Source organism: Neofelis nebulosa, chromosome 9 (assembly GCF_028018385.1).
Source record: "Neofelis nebulosa isolate mNeoNeb1 chromosome 9, mNeoNeb1.pri, whole genome shotgun sequence".
Taxonomy (NCBI): Eukaryota; Metazoa; Chordata; class Mammalia; order Carnivora; family Felidae; genus Neofelis; species Neofelis nebulosa.
In genome coordinates, this window is record NC_080790.1 from 48,954,548 (window position 1) to 48,971,429 (window position 16,882).

The 16,882-nt window shown below is 36.4% G+C and overlaps 1 protein-coding gene across 14 annotated transcripts in view; it reads left to right on the forward strand.

Moving 5' to 3' along the window:
- Positions 1–16,074, forward strand: part of GCFC2 (GC-rich sequence DNA-binding factor 2) — a 56,879-nt gene extending 40,805 nt beyond the window's left edge. For 3 of the 14 annotated variants that reach the window (XM_058683560.1, XM_058683554.1, XM_058683555.1), the window contains 5 exons: positions 5,397–5,473; positions 7,503–7,569; positions 10,005–10,151; positions 12,953–13,077; positions 14,433–16,074. In XM_058683560.1, coding sequence (XP_058539543.1) covers positions 5,397–5,473; positions 7,503–7,569; positions 10,005–10,151; positions 12,953–13,077; positions 14,433–14,550 — 534 coding nt within the window. In that variant the 3' untranslated portion in view covers positions 14,551–16,074. Of the gene's footprint in view, positions 1–559; positions 720–1,321; positions 1,431–5,396; positions 5,474–7,502; positions 7,570–10,004; positions 10,152–12,952; positions 13,078–14,432 lie in introns of those variants that run through there. The other 11 variants (XR_009248472.1, XR_009248471.1, XR_009248469.1 and 8 more) reach the window with 11 other exon arrangements.
- The last annotated feature ends 808 nt before the right edge of the window (positions 16,075–16,882 follow it).

Below are 16,882 nucleotides of genomic sequence, written 5' to 3' on the forward strand. Positions count from 1 at the left end.
AAACTGAATGTCAGAAATTTGTTCATAGTAATATCTTGAGTCAGGAGCCAGGATTTGAACCTTAATTAATCTTATTTTAAAGCCTAAGCCCATGTCACTGACCACGTGGCCTTCCCTGAGCACCCCAGATAAAATGCTATGAAACTTCAAAAGAGAAACAGGAGAAAGAAGTTATGTTTCACAGTGGAAGACTTTATGTTCAAGGTGCATTTGAACTGGGACCTAATGGAAAGTAAAGGATTTAAACATAGCAACTGATGGGAAAGAGGGCATTTTTCACCTTTCTCCAAAAGGATAAAGACAGATAACATATGAAAATCATTGCAGAAAATAGAGATATTTAACTTAGAAGAAGATATGCGTGAAGATTCTGTATTTGAAGAAGGAATAGATTTATTCTGTGTTGTTACAGAGCATGGAACCAGGATTAGTAGAGAAGATCTATAAGGAAGTAGATATGGAATCCTGTGTTTGCTCCTTATATGAGACTATGTAATTATAACCTAAATATAAATAGTGCTTTACCATTTTTTTTTTTTAACGTTTATTTATTTTTGAGTGAGAGAGCACAAGCAGAGCAGGGACAGAGAGCAGGGGCGAACAGAGGATCCAAAGCGAGCTCTGTGCTGACACCAGGGAGCCCTATGTGGGGCTTGAACTCACAAACTGTGAGATCACAACCTGAGCTAAAGTCAGACACTAACCGACTGAGCCACCAGGTAACCCCAGTGCTTTACCATTTATTAAACACTTTCACATTATCTCACTTGATGTTCACAACCTTGTAAAATGTGTTGACTTTAACTGCATTTTACAGATGGAAGAAGGTGGGGCCCAGAGGGCCATGTCACTTGTAAAAGGTTACTTGGGTATTAAGCAATAGGCCTGACACTTTGCAACTTATAATAACTAAAATCTTTCAAAAGTGTTACAGATAGACTCATGAAGTTTTTAGACCAGTAATTTTTTATTCTGGAAGCCCTCCTACTATGAATATTGAAAATGGGTTCTTTGTGTGATTAGTAAGACACTTGACTATATCAGGATTTTTCAGTTTCAGCAGCCTTGGCACTTGGAGCAGATAATTATTTGTTGTGGGAAGTTGTCCTGTGCATTGTAGCATGCTAGCAGCTTTCCTGGCCTCTGCCCACTAGATGACAGTAGTGCTCCCCAGTCTTGACAACCAAAAATATCTCCAGACATCGTAAGATATTCCCTGGGCATGGCACAGTCACTCCTAGTTAAGAATCACTGAACTACATAATGTTTCTGGCTACTAAGACGGTTGGCCTTGCCAGTGAGATCACTGTATTTTTTTCAGTGATGTGTAAGAAATTGAAGAGATGAAAAAGGTTCCAGAAGAGTGGAATCATACAGCATAGTTCCTGTTTTCGAAGTAAGAACCAGATGATTCTGTAAGCTAATCCCTGGTGAGAATAGTTTTGATTCTTGTTAAGTTCTAAAATAGATTACAGAGGTGGATTATGAAGACTTTTTAAAAAAAAAAGTAGTGATTACTGTAATGTGTCATTGATAGAGTGCCTAAATACAGGTGATTGCTTATAAACTCAAATTCTCTCATACTGTCTCAGTTACTTTCATGATAAATAAGGTACTGTGCAGTTAGAGCAGGTGATATATTTAAGTATGCTATGATCGTTCTTATGGATCAAATGGAGAATGATAAGCTTAACAGTGGTATGGTGAGATACAAGAAACTGGTAGCATATACCTAAAGAATACTGACCAAGAGGGATGTGGCTACCTATGGAGGTAGTCTTTTAGTATGAGATATCTTCTCAGTATTTGCCCTGTTCAATATTTTTTTTTTTTTAACTAGATGAAGATGTAAAATGCATGGTAATAAAGTTTGTCAATGGCACAAAGCTAGGAATTCTATCACAGACTTCTGGATAGTAGAATAGTATCCAAAAAGATTTCAAATACTGAGAAAATGGACTCTCAAAATATGCGATGTGAAAGGAATATACATTATGTACTACCCTTGCATTCAAAAATTCAGCTGCATAAATAAAAGGAAAGAAATAGCTTTGAAACAATATAGGTAAACCAGAGATCTATAATCAACAGTAAACCCAATATGAGTCAGCAGTGTCACTTGAGTAACAGAAAGACTAAGGGGAATTCTTTTTCCTGGGTGTGTGCTATTTTGAGTAAAAATGTTATATGTGCTATACTCATGGATGAGATTTTCCTGGGTGTGTTGCATTTAATTCTGGGTATAAGTGTATTAAATGGAGAGTATCTAAGATGGTATGGGAAAGAGAAAATGTAGAAAAGTGAGGTATTAGTCTTAGAATCGAAAGAATTGTCATGTGGAAGGGAAATTGGATTTGTTTGTTCTGTATAATCATAAGAAGTAAATTAGGACCAGCGAGTGGAAGAACAGGAGAGAAGTTTGTTTCTCATTGTTAACTGAAATCTAATAGTTAATAGCTGCCCAAAGGTATGGGTGGCCTCACGAGATAGTGATTACCTATCATTAAATGTTTTTAGGCATAGGTTAGTTGACTAGTTAGTGCAAATGTGAAAATAATATCAGTTACGTATTTAGATTGCTAATTTTCAAATTTTTTTTTTCATCAACAGACCTTTTATCAAATTAGTTCTTACATACCCCTATACACAAACACACAAAAGCACAGCTGCTCGTGCTGTAGTGAATGCCTGCCCACACTCTCCCTTGAGGACCTCAACATCTGCCCGAGCCACCCAGGATTATCTGTGAATATAAAGAGCAGTGTAAAAACCAGCTAGCTAAAGCTTATGAGTCTTTTCAAAGCTAGTTTAAAGCATATATAGAAGTGTGTGTGTGTGTGGTTGTGTGGTTACTGTTTGGAGAACTTTTTTTTCCCCACAAAATAGTGTATTTTGAATACTCAAAGTTAATAAGCTCAGAATTTTAAAATATACTAATTTGTTTTAAACAGTCTTTTTAGAAAAAATGTCAAACTTAGAGAAAATTTTCATGAGTAAAAATAGCATGCTCATGGGCCCTTTACCCAGATTCACTTATTATTAATATTTTGCCCCATTTGCTTTACTATTTGCTGTCCCATTGCATATATACATATGATGATTTGTTTCTCCTGAACAAATTTGAGAGTAAATTGCCTAATTGCTAAGAATGAAGATAGTCTGTTACATAACCATGGGACACTTAATCATTTTCAGTAAACTTGACTATATTTAATCTACCATCCATGTTCCACTTCCATTGTTTGACTCAATAATGTCCTTTATAGCATTGTTTGAGAGAACTATTTTTAAGAAACAAAAATTCAAACAATACGGAGGGGTGCATGGGTGGCTCAGTCGGTTAAGCATCCAGCTCTCGATCTCAGCTCAAGTCTTGATCTCAGAGTTGTGAGTTTCAAGCCCAGACAGAGCCTGCTTAAAAAAGAAAAAACTGTTTGTCCAGGCCAGCACTCAAAAACATTTAAATTAAATGGAAAAAAAAAAAAAGAGCATAACTTTTCTAGTACAAACACTAACTCAGTAATTTATATATATATAAGTTCAAATACTACTCCATGGAGACAATGCCTAGAAAAATGATCTTTATTCTTTTAAAATATCAGAATGTTTAAGAACTGGAGTATAAAAAATTGAATTTTTGTTTTTAATATTAAACATTGATATGTGGCCATGGAGGAATATGTCATAGATATCTGGAAAAAGAAACAGGACTTCAGTTAGAAATACTTTTTATGAAAAAAAATATATTTGGCTGAATTCTACATTTATGAGTAATTTGGTCAGTATAGAGTTTTTTGACAGCTTAATTTGTACTAACACACATTGTCACTGACTTGAAAAATAGCCTGTTGTGTGGAATTTTTATTTTTCAAATATGGATTTCTTTTTAAGAAGGAGGGTAATATAGAAATATTGGTAATACATGAAGAAAAATTCAAACTCCCTTTATATTTTCATCCTAGTACAAGGACTAGACACCATTGTAGGATGTTTTCATCCAGCCTTTTACTTCAAAGTTATAATCTTAGTGACTGTGTACATTTGTATCCTACTTCTTTCCCTTATCTCATTAAATATTTAATTTTGTATGTTACTACAGTAGTCTTTATAAACTTTAATATTTTCTTGCAATGGATGGATATATCATGATGACTAAAAAGTCTCTATGATTGAATATTTTGGTTCCCAATTTTTGATACACAAACAATAAAATGCATGTGCCAAAGTGAATTTACTACATCAAAGTGCATTGATAAACCAACAGAGGACCCATAGCTAGAATATATAAAAAGCTTCTACAAATCAGTAAGAAAGAATCTAATTTTAAAAAAAGAATAGACGGGGCGCCTGGGTGGCGCAGTCGGTTAAGCGTCCGACTTCAGCCAGGTCACGATCTCGCGGTCCGTGAGTTCGAGCCCCGCGTCAGGCTCTGGGCTGACGGCTCGGAGCCTGGAGCCTGTTTCCGATTCTGTGTCTCCCTCTCTCTCTCTGCCCCTCCCCCGTTCATGCTCTGTCTCTCTCTGTCCCAAAAATAAATAAAAAACGTTGAAAAAAAAAATTTAAAAAAAAAAAAAAATAAATAAAATAAAAAAAAAAAAAAAAAAAAAAAAAGAATAGACAAGCAGCTTTTAATCAAGTACTTAGCAAAATGGCATGTCCAAATGCCAAATAAGAATGAGTGGATGCTCATCATGACATTACTCAAAAGGAAAATAAAAATTAAACCATAACAGGGGCACCTGAGTGGCTCAGTCAGTTGAGGGACTGACTCTTGATTTCAATTCACGTTGTGATCCCCAGGTTGTGGAATCGAGCCCCATACTGGGTCCAGGCTGAGTATGGACCCTGCTTGGGATTCTGTCTCCCCCCTCTTGACCCTTTCCCCCCAACCTCTCTCTTTCTCTCTCAAAGTAAAAAAAAATACTTAAAAAACATAATAAAGTATGACTGCATATCCCAGGAATTGCAAACATTAAAAAACAAAAGGATACCACCTATTAGTAAAGATGTAGGGAGGCAGGATTTCTTGTACGTAGCTGGTGGAAATGTAAATGGAATATCACTGCTTCAGAAAACATTTTGGCATTGTGTACAAAGTTGAATGTAGAGACATAAACTAAATTCCATTAGAAATTTATACCTGTGTATGTTAAAAGACACGTACAAGAACTTTTATGCAGTATTGTGTATAATAGCCCCCCAAACTCACAACCACCTAAATGTCCCATTATTAGTATTCATGCAACAGAATATACTATACAGCAATGAAAATGCACCAACATGGTGAATAAAGTTCTCTTGTACCTAATTGATATTTGTACTATACTGTTAAAATTACTTCTTTTGGTAAATAGACCTGTGACTATCACTGATGCTTTTAAATTTTTATATAATAGGACTTACTTAAATCCATTGTTTTGAGAGTGAAGAAAGCAATAGAAGATGATGTTTTTATTCCTCTATATCCAAAGAGGTAAGAGCTGTTAATATCTAGATTATATGAAATAGCTAATCATGTAATACAGATTTAAGAAAGTAATGCAAAAGGAACTATATTAAGTGTTCTCAAATATAAATACACCTATTAAGATGCAAGTTGAGATTTCAAAAAAATATTAGTCACATTTTGTATGCCATGTATGATGCCTGACACCTGGACATAGGTTTTTTTATGTTAAGAACATGACAGGTGGCATCACAGAGTAGTTAAGTCCACAGATTCTGGGAGCCCAGAGTTAGCATTACTAGATATTTGACTTTGGGCCTTTGTGTGCATCAGTATCTTTGTATGTAAATTCATGCCTACTTTACAGGACCTTGTGAAGATAAAGAGAGTGCTCAGAACAGTGCCTGGCACAGAAAGCCAGAAAGTATCTGTGAATTGTGGATTTACTTTAAAAACCAAAAATACCCTACTTGTTTCATAGTTTTCCTTGCCTGAGAAGACGGATCTAGAAAAATGTTGCTAAGGTCGATGTCAAAAAATTATTGCCTATGCTCTCTTCTAGGATTTTTGTGGTTTTAGGTCTCACATTTAGGTCTTTTATCCATTTTTGTGTATGTGTGGTGTAAGTTTATTTTTGTGTGTGTTGTAAGAAAGTGGTCCAGTTTCATTGTTTTGCATGTTGCTGTCCAGTTTCCTAGCAGCATTTGTTGAAGAGACTGTCTTTTTCACTTTGTATATCTTTGTATATCTTTTCACTTTTGATTGTACATCAATTGACCATATGAGCTTGGGTTTAATTCTGGCTCTGTATTCTGTTCCATTGATCTATGTATCTGTTTTTGTGCCAGTACCATACTGTTGACTACTACAGCTTTGTAATATATCTTGAAATCTGGAATTGTGATACCTCCAGCTTTGTTCTTCTTCCTCACGGTTGCTTTGACTTTTTGTGGAGTTTCTGTGGTTCCATACAAATTTTAGTATTATTTGTTCTAGTTCTGTGAAAAATGCCATTGGTATTTTGATGGAGATTGTATTAAATCTATATAGATTGTTTTGGGTAATACAGACATTTTAACAGTATTGGATCTTCCAGTCCCTGAGCATGGAATTAACTTTCCGTGTGTTTTTGTCGTCTTCAGTTTCTTTCTTTGATCCATAGTTTATAATTTGCAGAGTATAGGTCTTTCACCTCCTCGGTTAAGTTTATTCCTAGATATTTTATTCTTTTTGGTACAGTTATAAATGGGACTGTTTTCTTAATTTCTCTTTCTGCTACCTCATTATTAGTGTAGAGAAATGCAACAAACTTCTCTATATTAATTTTGTATCTTGTGACTACAGAATGCATTTATCAGTTCTAGTAGTTTTGGTGGAGTCTTTATTTCCCCGCCTTTTCTATAGGAAAGGAGTACAATTGTAACCATTGTCTTGTACCTTACTTTTTTTTGACTTAGTACATCTTTGAGGTCATTTCACGTCATCACAAGAGTAGTTTCTTCATTCTTTAAGCTGCATAATATACCTTCATATAATGTACTGTAACTGGTGGGCATGTGAGTGATAAACCATCAGCAACAATGCTAGGAATAATTTTATAGACCTACCATTCTGTATACGTATAGAAGGCATTCTCAGAAATAGGGTTGTTGGATCAAAGTGCACTTGTAATTTCGATGTCATCAGAGCATTCCATGTACATTCTGTTAATGTGGTAAGCCTTAGTTTGGTTAAAAAAAAAAAACTGACGGGGTGCCTGGGTGGCGCAGTCGGTTAAGCGTCCGACTTCAGCCAGGTCACGATCTCGCGGTCCGTGAGTTCGAGCCCCGCGTCAGGCTCTGGGCTGATGGCTCGGAGCCTGGAGCCTGTTTCCAATTCTGTGTCTCCCTCTCTCTCTGCCCCTCCCCCGTTCATGCTCTGTCTCTCTCTGTCCCAAAAATAAATAAAAAACGTTGAAAAAAAAAAAAATTAAAAAAAAAAAAAAAACTGAGTTTTTTAAACTCTGGTTCTGGAAGATTAACAGTTTGCATTTTGTTCTTTCTCTGTTTCAAATTAGCACTATAGAAAACAAAACATCACCACATTCAAAGTTCCAAGAAAGACAGTTCTGGTCGAGTGTAAAGGTAAGCAAAAACTACAAAAATAATTTTTTTTAATTTTAAATCCAGAGTACTATAGAGCAGAGATCATCAAACTTCTGTAAAGGACCAGATAGTAAATAGTTTAGGCTTTGAATGCTATACATTCTCTGTTGAACCATTTAGCTCTGCCTTTGTAGTGCAAAAACAGTTATAAACAATTTGTAAACAAATGAGCATGGCTGTATTTCAGTAAAACTTCACTTCCGGACACTGAAATCTCAACATCATAATCTTCACGTTACCCTTTTACTTTTTTTTTTTAATCATTTCGAAATATAAAAACCATTTTTAGTTTATCGGCTTTACAAAACCAGGCAGTCAGCTAGATTTAACCCATAATCCCTCATTGTCCTATCCTGGTCTAAAAGATAAAGGAAGGCGAGCACCTGGTTGGCTCAGTCAGTTAAGCATCGGACTCTTGATTTCGGCTCACATCATGATCTCACAGTTTGTGAGTTCGAGCCCCACGTCAGGCTCTGCAATGACAGCACAGAGCCTGCTTGGGATTCTCTCTCTCTCTGCTCCGCCCCTGCTCAGGCGCATGCTTGCTTTCTCTCTCTCAAAATAAATAAACATTTAGAAAAATAAGAAAAAGGATGAAGTCATGGCTAAATTAGTGGTAATAGGGAGGGATGGTAAGAAGTTGGGTTCAGAAGATACTTAGGATGAAGCACTGAAAGTACTTAATGACTAATTAGTTACATATGAAGACTATGTAGGGTGCCAGCCAAGTTTCTGACTTTGGCAACTTGGTAACTTATAATGACATTCTTTGAGGGCATTGGAGGGGATACAGTAGGAATAGGTTTGGAGAAAGATAAAGGTCTGTTTCAGATATAGTGAATTGAAGATACCCGTGAGACAAATACAGGAATAGATACAGGTGTCTGAATTGCAGGGAACAGATCTGAGCTGGAAATTTGGGAGTCAGCCACATCTAGGCAGTGTTTGGAGCCATGGTCAGAAATGACAGCCTCTGAGGAGAGGTTCATGAGGTGAAGTACGAGAAGAAGGCTCAGAACATTGGGAAACACTGACGTAAGAGGCAGGCAGAGAAATGAAGTCTTAAACCTTAGAATTTATTGTGAAGCTTAGAGTGGTCACAAGAGGGTGGCATCATGAGAGCTAATCAAAGGGTTTTTAAGAATGAAGGCAGGGTATTAAATGCCACCGAAGAGAATTGAGAGACTGAAAATGTTTACTGGATTTGACAATTGGAAGGTTTTACGTGACCTCAGCAAGTCTAGATTTTAATAGGGTGAATCCATTATTTATCACATGGTTGAGTCAGGGAAAAGACTTCCCAGGAAGAGGGAGCAGCATCAACAATGACACGAAGTGTGGAAAGACACTGCAGTAAATATAGCACAAAGTGTGGAAAGAAAATGGAAAACACCATAAAATGCACTGAAAGAGATGGATTTGGAGGAAAAAAGGCAACCAGTGTTAATTTTGTTAGAATTTCTTATGAGTGTTTTACCCAATTTATCTCCAGACTCACAGATTATTAATCTTATATATCAGAGCAATAAGATTGTCAGCTTTGATGGTATATCAGGATCATCCATTGGTAACAGTAGCACTGGCTTTGTTTTTTTGAGGAGTTGTCTTTTTCATTCTTTTTCTTTTTTTAAGTGTTTATGTTTGAGTGAGTGGGGGAGGGGTAAGACAGAGGATCCAAAGCAGGCTGTGTGCTGACAGCAGAGAGCCCAGTGCCAAAGAACCTGATGCAAGGCTTGAACTCACCAAGTGTGAGATCATGACCTGAGCCAAAACCAAGAGTTACACGCTTAGCTGACTGAACCACTCAAGTGCCCCAGTGCCACTGGCTTAACAGTAGTCCTTTATGAATCCTTCCTTGAGTCCTGTGGTCTTCCCCATGGCCCCAGGCTCTGGGCATGTAAATTGAGGAGGAAAATTTTTGATCCGGAAAGAAAGGCTCCAGTTAACTTATTTGAGATGGATTTGGGGTGATAGTCCTAAAAATTGAGATAGGATGAGCAAATATATAGAGTTTGGAAAGAATTAGGTAACTGATAAAAAAATCTTTTCTGCTGTTTCTAAAATTGACATGTCTGGGGTGCCTGGGTGGCTCAGTCAGTTAGGCATCCGACTCTTGATTTTGGCTTAGGTCACCATCGCACAGTTCCTGAGATCGAGCCCATGTTGGGCTCTGCACTGACAACATGGGAGTCTGCTTGGGATTCTCTCTCTGCCTCTCCCCTGCTTGCTTGTTCATGATCACTCACTCTCACTCAAAATAAATAAACTTTAAAAAATAAATAAAACTGACACTTCTACCAGTACTAATAAGGAGAGTTTAAAAGAATTTGACCAGTGTTTTATGTTTGCTGGAAACCATTACAGTTTTTCTTTAGAGAAACAGCTACACATACTCACTTGATACTGTACTTTAGCTTTTCCGCAATATTCTTCTTTGGAATGGACTCCTCCCAGATGACACGTTACAAGAACTAGGACTCGGGAAGCTGCTGAATCGCTACCTTATGACAGCTCTTCTTACTGCCAGTCCTGGGCCAGATGTTGTTAAAAAGTGCAGCCAGGTAAGTATGTAGGAATGGATTCTTAAAATCTGTTTTGTGAGGTACCTGGCCAGCTCAGTCAGTAGAACACGTGACTCTCGATCTCAGGGTCATGAGGTCAAGTCCCATTTTAGGTGTAGAGATTACTTTTTTCCTTTAAAGTTTAAAATCTATTTTGTAACAGAATAATTAAAATTGTGGTACTCACATAATAACAAATCAATTTAATAGACTAGAAACCCAAAAGCAACCGACACCTCAGTAAGAATTAGTATACTGGTTTGAATTATCACCAGCAGGGAGAACAAAAAGTAGTAAATAGTGGTAAACCAACTAAAATAGTATTAAATCCTCACTTCTCAGTAAATACCAATATAAATTTCAGATGAAATAAAGTATAAAAATGAAACTATAAAATACTGTACCAAGAAGATAAATATAGCTGATGGTAAGGGAATCCTTTTGAACTTAAAAGAAGAAATGAGCGAAAAAAGGTAAGTGATTTGATGATGAATGTGTAAAACTTCAGTGAATCAAAAAGCATTAAATATCAGGATTATTTATTTGATTATTGTTAAAACTGGAGGATAGGTTCGTTGGGGTTACCATACTTATTCCTTCTCCTGTTTGAAATTTTCTACAATGAAAAGTTTAAAAGAAAGGGAGCTGAAAAATTGATAAAAGTTGTAAACCATAACAAGGATTAATATCTACGTTTTTAAAAAGCTCTTTAAAATTAGTAAACAATCCAGGTATTCCAATTAAAAATGGCCAAAAGACATGTAACAGGAAATTCACCAAAAAAAAGAATATATAAAAATAATTTCTAATAATTCCTAAACACATAGAAAAGATTTAGAATACCAATAATCAGAGAAATTCAAAATAATACAGTAAGGATATTATTTTACCTGTTATGCTGTCTGGGTTTTGTTTTGCTTTGGTTTTTTTGTTGTTATTTCCTAATTGCTTGTATTGTCAAAAGCATGAGGAAACCACAGTCACATCATGTCAGGGGCAGCTCCAACGTGTGGTGCAGAGGTTCTGAGAAACAGTCCGCTGCTGCAATAGGGGATAGAACTCTGGAGACTTCTGGCATGATGGCTACAAAACCTTTAAAGTTCTTATCTTTGACTTAGTAATTTTACCTCAAGGAATTTATCCTAAGTGAAAAATCCGAGATGCACATAAAAATTTGTTAAAACAGAAAATTCAGCGGAGTAAATTTGAGATCTAATGAATTGGGCAGCATTCCACATAGCAAGCAGAGACATCTCTCAGGAGTTGTACAAAATGGAAGATTTTCATAAGAAAGAGGGTGGAGCAAAAAAGCTCTTAGCAAAAGAAAAGGATTGTTTCAGGCCAGGAGTTTGTCTTATACTGGGGAGGAGAAGGCCACCTTTTTAATCATGATGACAACCTCACTAGTGCCTCTCCAGAAATTTCAGGATTGAAGGTTAAGAAGTGGCATTCCTGGGCTGACTTGAAACTACAGTGAAGTCTTGGGTTTGCTGTCGTAAAGAGCTGTTTCTACTGGAATTTAAGTACAAAGAATATTATTGTAGCATTACTTATAATAGTCAGAAACAACTTAGATATCCAAAAACATTGTTCATCAGAAAGTCATTTTTAAGAATTTCAGAATATGGAAAAATGTTTGTAATATAAACTTTAAAACAACATAAAACATACCCCACTCTGATTTCTTGGGCTATGGTTTTTATGTCACATAGTTTTAAACTACATTATCTCCCCAAAATTGAATTCAATGCCCATGCTCTGTATTTCACGTTCAGTTTAGTCCTCTTTGACCAGAAGAGTCTACTATCAGAAGTAGAGAAGACGGCACAGGACATTCTCTCTGCAGCTTGTGGCTAGATAACCATGCTAAGACAGTGAGGCTTTAAGTCCTGGGATCATTTATGGAAAAGTGAAGGAGTTTTGTGGAAATCTTATTGAGATTGGTGATACAAACAAGTGAAAAGTATGTGCAAATAACTTTAAATTTCAGTCCAGTAAGGGCTAGTATTTAAACCTTGGAAAAGAGCTAAATATTTCTACCCCTCAGCAGTCCATGTTTCCCCATTTTTTCTGGATAATTGAAAAAGGTGATTAAAGAATAGGCTAAATCTTTGCCTCAACTGTGTTTTGAAAAGCATACATTCCAGAACTTCCACTTAACATTTTGTAATGTGTACAGGGTATATATTCCCCCCCAACTTTACATTTGAAAGTACTGATCTTGATATTACCAACTATAGCATAACCTGTTTGTCAAAGAGTTTCTTTGTATATGATCTCAGGTTTTTCCTTTCTCTCATTCTCTCTTTCCTTCTAGTCTTCTTCTGCTCTGAGGAAGTTTTCTTTTTTTACTTAAACATCTTTCTGTTTTTACCAAACTTTCCCCCAATCATGCATTACCTATAGCATAATGGTAAAGTGGTATTTTCCCCAAAAAAGAAAAATTGAATGTAATTGACTCTTTATGCTGCCATGAACTTTTAAATCAGTGTATTAAATTAGAAGATCAGAGCCATAATTCTTTTATTCTGTACCACTATATTTATTCTGTACCACAAATACCACTAATGATTAGTCATAAAGAATAGCCTATTTTAAGCTCTTAGCATTAAAATATAGGATTTTTTTGAAAGTATAACCCTTGGCCGAGAAAACTTCTCAAAATAGAATCAACCATAAGCCATAAAATGGGAAAATATACAACCTGAATGATCACTATAAGGATTAAATGAGATGATTGATGTTAGCAAAAGGCCTTAGATAACTGTTGCTACTAAAAAAATGTGTATTTTGATTAACAGATAGCAGCATATTTACCAGCAAAATGGTTCCAAAGCTCTGCCATGAGAACGTCTATTCCCCAGCTAGAAAACTTCATTCAGTTCTTGTTGCAGTCTGCACAGAAATTATCCAGAAGTGAATTCAGGTAATTGTGCACATTTGTATCTCCATAAGCATAGTTCAAGGTTTCTTTTTTACACTCAGCAATTTTTAGGAAAATTTGTACTTTCACTCTACTTCTGGAAAAACTCTGTGGAGGGACCCCTGGCTGGCTCAACTGGAGCATGCAACTCTTGATCTTGGGGTTGCAAGTTCAAACCCCACATAGAAATAACTTAAAAACAAAATCTTTAAATCAATAAATAATAAGTCCTTAGAGACTACCACTATAGAATTAATAGTGATTCCTAAGATTGCACATGAAAATATCTATTTTATACTCACACCTCACGCATAATAGTTCATGTCTTTTTTAACATTTACATATTTATTTTGAGCAGAGAAAGGCAGAGAAAGAGGAAGAGGAGAGAATCCCAAGCAGGCTCTGTGCTGTCAGTGCAACACAGAGCCTGACACGGGGCTCGATCTCACAGTTCCTGGGATCATGACCTGAGCCAAAATCAAGAGTCAGACGCCTAACCGACTGAGCCACCCAGGTGCCCCAGTAGTTCGTATTTTTAAATGTAAATCTCTTCCAAAGTAAGCATTTCCAGAAAACTATTGCACAGGGGATTTGGGAAACTATAAATCAAAAACCTCTTATAGCATGTTTTCAAAGTGTTTTTCATTTTCCTAGCCATTTTAAAACCTCAGTAATTGTTAAGTGCAGGTCTGCAGCCTGATGTTTACCCAGGAGTAGCTAGATCTGTTTTGGGTGTCTCATTCACCTCACTAGATGTTTAGGGGTTTAAGTACAGTTGCGTTCTGATTAAGCACTTCTCCAAAATAAAACTAAAGCATTTTTAAAAATAAAAAACCAAGGGGCGTCTGGGCAGCTCAGTCGGCTAAGCAACTGACTTCGGTTCGGGTCATGATCTCACGGTTCGTGGGTTCGAGCCCCGCGTCGGGCTCTGTGCTGACAGCTCAGAGCCTGGAGCCTGCTTTGGATTCTGTGTCTCCTTCACTCTCTGTTCCTCCCCTGCTCATTCTGGGTCTCTGTCTCTCAAAAATAAATGTTTAAAAAAAAATTTTTTTTAATAAAAAAACCTAGATTTGTAGCATTTCTGTGGGTAAATATTCCCACTGAGACTCCCACCATAGTAGCCCATACAAGCTGATAGCCCCCATGCCGCAACTCAGCTTTCTGATGATAGCTTCAACTTTTTACAGCCATTCACATTAAAATTTGCCAGCATACACATCTAATAAGAGTCTATTTTGGAATGCTTATTTGGAAAAGGTAAAGTCTGGAATATGAGATAGTGGCTTAAACTTTTTTTCAGATTAACAATTAATGATTCCCTGTCTCATGCACTTCGTTTTCCTTTTTTTGTTTCCCAGGGACGAAGTCAAAGAAATAATTCTTATTCTGGTGAAAATAAAAGCTTTGAATCAAGCAGAATCCTTCATAGAAGAATGTCACCTAGACCATCTTAAATCAGTAATTAAAGAAGTTTGAGCAAACTATGGGAAGTACTAACGTGAGACTTTAATATAATCACTCATGGCTCATTTGCTCGGGGCGGCGGTGCCCGCAGGACTCCATTCCTTCGCCTTATTTTACCTTCTGGTATCGCGAAAGGCTGCCCCTCTGTGGTGTTTGCAGGAAGTAAGCCCACAGGAGCAGGATCCTTTGGATCCAAAGCAGGATTCTTTGGCCTTCTTTTCCACTGTAAGAGAGGAGTTGGGGAAACCTTGCTGCTTTGGCTTTGGTGAGTCTTCTGAACTGACCGTAGCAACATCTGCTAGTTCTCTTCATCCCGTCTCTATTCACAAAAAATTAAAATGGAAATCTTAATTGGAATGAATCATTTGCTAAGTGTTAACTGATTAAGGTATTTTAAGGCTTTTGATAACTATTGTCAAATTGTCCTTCAGAAATCTGTACCAGTGTATTGTGCCAAAACAAGTGTAATAAGCCAGCAAAACCCCCCTGCCATAGGTTTTTTGTTTTTGTTTTTTTTTTAACTCAGTACAAATTCAGTAAATGTATAAAATTTTAATTATTCTTTTGGCTGTTAGTACTTTTTTGGCCCTTTGTAATTCTTTTTGAAATCCACTCATGTTAATGGCTTTGTAAGAACTTTGTTTTAAAGATACCAATGTTTTGTCTATCCTATGTTACTGTTTTCCGTATTGTCATTTTTTCTCAATGTATGATGTCTTGTTAGGTACTTAGATTTCTCTTCTGTTAGGGTTTTTGTCATTGGTGATAGGCTTAGACAGGATACATGTATTTTAAATATTCAGAACATGTAATAAACTTTCCGATATTTGTATAATTGAAAAGAGACTGAAAATTTCTCAAAATGAGCTTACTAATAATTTTTTCTTAAGTCTATTCATTAAATAACTCCAGGGCGACCCTGAATATATATTTTGTAAATTATTGCCCCAAAGAATATCAGGAAAAAAAATACCATATTGTAGGACTTCAGCATGTGGCTTCTGACATTTTCACCTCTAGTTTTGAAGCTGTGTATTTTTTTTTTTTTTTTAACATTTATTTATCTTGAGAGAGACAGCATGAGCAGGAGAGGGGCAGAGAGAGAGGGAGATAGAATGCTAGCAGGCTTTGCATGGTCAGCATACACAGCCTGACGTGGGGCTCGAACTCACGAAACCATGAGATCATGACCTGAGCCAAAATCAAGTGTCAGATGCTTAACCGACTGAGCCACCCAGGTGTCCCTGAAGCTGTGTATATTTTAACAGATTGATGTGTTATTTCTATTTGTGATTCACTAGTATGAACAGTTTGAATGCTCTTTTAGTTACGCAAATTATATAAGAATAGGATCTCTTCTAGAAAGCGTTTAGCATTCCTGCACCAATTACTGTCCCAGAGGTAACTGCTGTTTTCATTTTAATGTTACCATTTCAGACTTTTTCTCTACTTACACAAACGTACGTGTGTGTAACACAAAAGGCAGATCTTTATTGCATATGAAATTTTAGTTTTAATAAAGTGTACATTTGGAAATTTCCCTGACTTTTGTATTTTTTTTAATTTTTTAAGTTTATTTGAGAAAGAGAGCACAAGCAGGGGAGGGGCAGAGAAGAGAGACAATCCCACAAGGCTCCCCACCATCAGCACAGAACCCAAGGTGGGGCTCAAATTCATGAGCTGAGATCATGACTTGAGCTGAGATCAAGAATCGGACACTTAACCAACTGTGCCACCCAGGTGCCCCTGCATTTTTAATTAAAGCTGTGTTGGACGTGTTCCTTTACATTTTTAACTTGGTTAGAGAGATTTTTTTCTTTTTGTAGAATGGGAAATATTAGAACTGCTTTCAAAACTACAAATTGCTTTAAACTCCCAATAATTTAAATTTCATTATAGTAGGCTTCATTATACTTGGAGTTTGAACCTCAAGATTTTTATCCGTCATATACTATAATGGAGGATAATCAAAAACATTTGTGAAACTTCCTTAATCCCCAGTGCAGATTTTTTTCTCTTCTTCCTGTTAATTCATCTCACATCTCAATTCTCTCCCTGGATTTTTTTCAGCTTTTCGTTCACATAAAGAATATGAAATTTTAAAAAGTCATCTTTCTTCTGTAAAAAAAAAAACTTATATTGGCTCTTAGGAACCCAAAAATGGACACTAAAAACACCTCAAAACAATTGATTTTTGCATTTCTTAGGCCTGTGACAAAATATGTAGAGGACTCCCAAGAAATACCATATCTGATTCAAAACCTGAAAAAGCTGTAACAATAACAGACCAATATCCCTCATGAACACAAGAATAAAAGTCCTTCAAACATTAGCAGATTGAACC